The 5,000-nt window shown below is 35.7% G+C and overlaps 1 protein-coding gene across 1 annotated transcript in view; it reads left to right on the top strand.

Moving 5' to 3' along the window:
• The window catches only part of LOC144967610 (actophorin-like), a 12,176-nt gene that overhangs the window by 2,415 nt on the left and 4,761 nt on the right, over window positions 1-5,000 (top strand). The window contains exon 2 of the mRNA XM_078905117.1: window positions 673-887. Within this exon, the coding sequence (XP_078761243.1) occupies window positions 673-887 (215 nt within the window). The remainder of the gene's footprint in view (window positions 1-672; window positions 888-5,000) is intronic.

The following is a 5,000-nucleotide window of genomic DNA, read 5'->3' as shown; positions in this document are numbered from 1 at the left end:
CACTGTCGCTCTCAGTCAGCTCTATTTATTACTACCTCATGTTCAAGCAATTATGTGTCAAGTCACATGGATTCTAAAACAAGCAATGCTCCTTTTCTTTAAAATTCACAATTACTATTACTCAGACAATGGAACAGAATTAGGCCTTTGCAAGTGTTAGACAGCCTGTTGAACTCTGGCTACAACTACGTCATGCTCTCTGTTGAATTTGACATTGACTTTGTTTGGGGAAAAACAATCTGACCCTATCAAAATTCTTGCTACAAGGTTGACAACAAATTATGCAGACTGACAGGCAGCAAATGAAAATGAATTAATTGAAAACGGGTTGATTTTGAGCGTGTAAGAAACTGTAAAGGACAATTTTCAAATAATCACACTTATATTATGTGCATTCCTCTCCATATACATAAATACAAAGAGAGAGAGAGTGGGGCGAGTGAGATTAGGATAAGTGTCCATTGAAACTTTAAAAAATTATCATAAAAGCAACATATTAGTCTTTATATACAGCCAACTCCGGGTCGGATCAGAGTCAACTCCTAGATTGGAGGTTGAGCCGGAATCGACCCTAGCCACAGCTACCATTACTATTCTTCCTATTCTTCCTTTTATGTCAGATTTTTCATTCTGTTTGATGGTAGAAATTATTTTTTATGTACATTTTTTCAGGAGCCCACCAAATGGTTCAGTGAAACAAAAGTTTAAGTTGACCTCATCAGCTGATGGCTTGAAAAAGAAGCTTGGGGTGCAAGATAATAGAAAATTGGGAGGAGAGCGTGATGATGTTGACGAAGCTGCTATCTTTTCAAAGAACAAAGACTGGAAACCTTGCCCTCCTGAAATGCTCGATTTGAGTCAAGAGCCTTTGGATTTCAAGCCTGAAGGTATCCACTTATTGTACTTATATTAGGTACCACAATAGAAGTCATTTTTGTGGCAGAAAAAAAACCTATATATTTTGCGTCACACGTCGAGAAAAGAACTAATTTTAAGCCTGGCCATTCAACCATTAATACTTCAGCCATTATAAAACGTACAGAGCTAAATTGGTATCGTCTTAAAGAGGAAGGTTTCAGCTTTATTCCTATACCACTTCAAAAATAAAAAATGGGCAATAATGGTTCAAAAATGTCGTTTTAAAACTTTACAGCAGCTAAAAATCCCGACATATTATTGATATAAAGTTTGAACCAAGTCTATCTAAAAGACAAACATCTCATCTCTATTTCTACCAATTTGTTTTAATGAAGGTTTTTTAATGGCTGAGGTATCGCATTTAAAAAAATCCCACCAATTCCTTGTTTTCAGCTTTGGATGTTATCAGATTTTTTACACCTCATTGTAGTTTGTAACAGTACTCAAAATGCCGTGAGAATGAGGTCTCAAATTATTGACAAAAAGAAAAGGGTTCACGAAAACCACATGAATATTTTATTAAAGAACCTTCATAGTTTATGTTTTAGATAGTTTAAAACAAAATGAATACAATAAATATTGATATTTTAATTGATAACTCGGGTCGGTAAGTGGGTATGTTTTAATGATGGACCAGCCTAAATAAACCCCTCATTTTTCCGGTTTTATTAACGTGTAATCTTTTTTGGATGACTTTCTAGCCTTGATTTTCATTGAACGATGTTTTGTTTTTATCAATTTATACATGTAATTTTTTTCATATCTGGTTAGTCTCTCAATGTTTATTTATTGCTAAACAAAAAACAAGGGACAAATTTATACACAATCTCTCCACTCATGGCGGCCATGTTGTTGCTTTGACAAAATGATTGTTTGACCTCGTTAGAACTCAAGTAGATTTTTACGGTCGAAGGTGTAATGTCATTTTAAAAACAATTGCATAGGAATACCCACTACTTGTAGTTTATAAATAGACATGTGTTAGAAAATTGAAAAAGCATTGCTATTGTTTATTTTATTTGGGAAAAGTGATACTTGTAATAGTTATAAGATTGGAGTTATAAGACTTCGAAGTGCCACTTCATTTTCTAACTTTTTTTTTTTCTGATGCTTTCATGATAGTAATAGACTATGTATAGGAACAATACGAGTTACTAGTGGATAATAAAGCAGTTATATCTGTAGAAGTTAAATAATCATTCTTTACGCCATTAAAACTGGATCAAAATGGATAATAGGATGACATGTATTTATTTAATTTTGTTTGTTTGTATTTTTTTTTTTTGGTATGTTTTTGTTTTAAATCGGGAAGAGATGTAAATTTAAGACAAGAAAAGAAGCAAATAAAGAGATCTTTTTTTCCGTTTTGGTTTTGTTTCAAGTCGTACAATATTCGCCTCGCCCAAAAATTTTTAAACAAATTTAAAAATTGAGCTTTATATAGCGCAATATCCACTAAATGTGCTCAAAGAGCTTTACAAAGGGTCCCTGGTCGACAGCAACATTTAACATGTAGGACGGGACATGCCACCTGTTAGGCGATATTACAATTTTTCGATGAGAGAAAGTGAGTTAAGAGCCTTTTCCAAGGATTCAACTATGCGCCGAGCGCGAGGCTCGAACCCAGGACCTTCCGATCTGAAAGCAAGTGTCATACCACAAGACCACATGGCCGCAAAGGGACGTTAATCATAAATAATCAGGTGGCTAGGTCTTTAGGGTGTGTGTGGCGGAAACTACTTTATTTCAGACTAGCGTCCTATCTAAAGGGTAGCAGTTCATTCAGTAACACAGAAATCAGGATAGGGCCACGCGTCATAGACCTTAAGGCGCTGAAAGACTTTGGGGTGGTAGGGACTTGAGGGCACAAAAGACACACCTGCTGGGCACACGGGCATGATCCTGTATGAGAGGAAAGCACTCTACTGCCAACGTATATGTCGATACCCTCCTAATAACATACAAAGAACATACAGTGGAAAAATCATCCCCCATTTTAGGAATAATACTTTTTGCCGCACCCAGGCAAAACCAATTCATATAATTACCAGACAAGTCCATAAAGTAGAATGGAAGTGAAAGCAGATGTTGTGGAAGTAAAACCATGATGTCTTGAGATTATAGGGGTTTCTTAAGAGGTTGATTTATTATTTTATACTGCTGGTTCGAACAGTGTGCTTATCATTCATGATTTCATGTTGAATTTCGAGAAGGAAATATTGACTTTACCAAAATGTTAAGATGAATTTTTAATTCAGCAGGTCCAGTTTCCAATAGCGGGTGATAAATTTCTTCTATCTTCATTATTTTGAGAGATATTTATTCTTTTATACATTTTGCTTGTGATTATAGCTATTTTATCTGCCAACATGCAAAATTGCGTGTTTCCTGATGTTAACTATTATTTTTCAAAGACCATTTGAAGAAGATGTATGAAAAAAATTGGATCTCCTCCCTGGAGTACTCTCTACCCGTTGACGTGAATTACGTGTCATTTTGTATGATCATTATGTTAATATAGTATATGGAATATGCTATTTCGTCATGCTGGAGGCCAAACATTTGCTTTCGCGAGTGTTTTGGGGGGATTTCAACAGACTGTAAATTTAGGAAAAAATATGTGCCTGGTTCAGATCTTGTTATATTTTATTTACCTAGTCACTGTGCTTTAAAAATGTGTGTCACAAGTATGATAAATCTTTTTAGTGGTTAGTTACATGACGTCGGAGTTGGAACATTTTCTTACATCAATTGACAAGCAAAAAAATTCTAAGTTCTTGAAAAATGAATTTGCTCTCAGTTTCTTATTTATGTATGGATGTTCAAAATTTTTAAAATGTTTTCCATGACTATCATAATGCTTTATGAATATAGTAAGAAAAGTCAATTTTAAATATTTATAAATTGTCTCTTGTGGTACCTACTTATGTATTTTAGTTTGAACATTTTTAGATGCAAATTAATCTTATTATTCATTCTTTAGTTGCAAGATCATGTAAATTTCTAACTTTTAAAAATGTTCCACCAATTGATGGAGCATCTTCAAGGTATTCAAAATTGAGCAGCAAGGCAAATAGTGTTATCTAAAAAGGTGATTTTGTAATTCTATTTAGGTCGCCTTTAACTAACTACCATGGCTACCTGTGAAAGGGAGGTTTAAATATATGGCTTTGTGGTATGACATTTGACCTCTGACCTTCTTGTGGTATAATAGTTGGCTTCTGATCTGTAACTGTCCCTGGTTTAAGTTATGTTTTGGGTGCTGCAAAGTTGAGTCCATGGATAAGGTTCTTTACTAACATTCTTTCGCCATACTCAGGTGAGTACATGGCCAGTAACAGTGTTGGGTCTGCCAAGATCAAATGTAGAAGTTAAAGCTATGTTGCATTGCTTTGTGTCTTAAGTGTTGCTGTGGCCTTCTTAAACACTTAGAGGGCATGGATATTGCACTTTTACGAGAAATAAAATGAGTAGAAAAGTTCAGAAGACAATAGAGAGAAAAAATTTGCGGCGATGGGATCTCGAACCCACTGTCATACTGGTACGACAACTTTGCCTGGCTGCAAGAGGGTAGTTCTACAATCAAAGCCATCCACCACTCCTATTATTTTCAACAAAACTGCCTTCTCCACTCACTTTTCTGCACTTTTACAAAAATGCCTCTGTGTTATGGTACCACTTGACCATCTTGATTTGTTGCAATTAAGTAGAAGTAGTCCTTCAGACCTAAAAGGCCCATGAGCTAGAGTTTATCCTAGTTTCTATAGCGTGATATGTACAATAGCAATTGAATTGAGGTTTTATATAGCACAATATCCACTAACTGTGCTCAAAGCGCTTTACAAGGGGTCCCTGGCCAACAGCAACATTTAACATTTAGGACGGGACATGACGCCTGTTACAATTTTTTGGGACACAGACTACGCTGTTAACAGCCAGGTACTCATTTTACACCTGAGTATGGTGAGAGAATGTGAGTAAAGAGTCTTCTCCAAGGACTCAATTATGTGCCGAGCAAGGCTCGAACCCAGGACCTTCCGATCCAAAAGCGAGTGACATACCACAAGACCAAATAGCCGCAC

This window comes from Berghia stephanieae, chromosome 3 (assembly GCF_034508935.2).
Source record: "Berghia stephanieae isolate SIO BIC M18660-M18661 chromosome 3, UCSD_Bste_1.3, whole genome shotgun sequence".
Taxonomy (NCBI): Eukaryota; Metazoa; Mollusca; class Gastropoda; order Nudibranchia; family Aeolidiidae; genus Berghia; species Berghia stephanieae.
The sequence above is the reverse complement of the archived record's forward strand: the minus strand, read 5'-3'. Positions and strand labels throughout refer to the sequence as shown.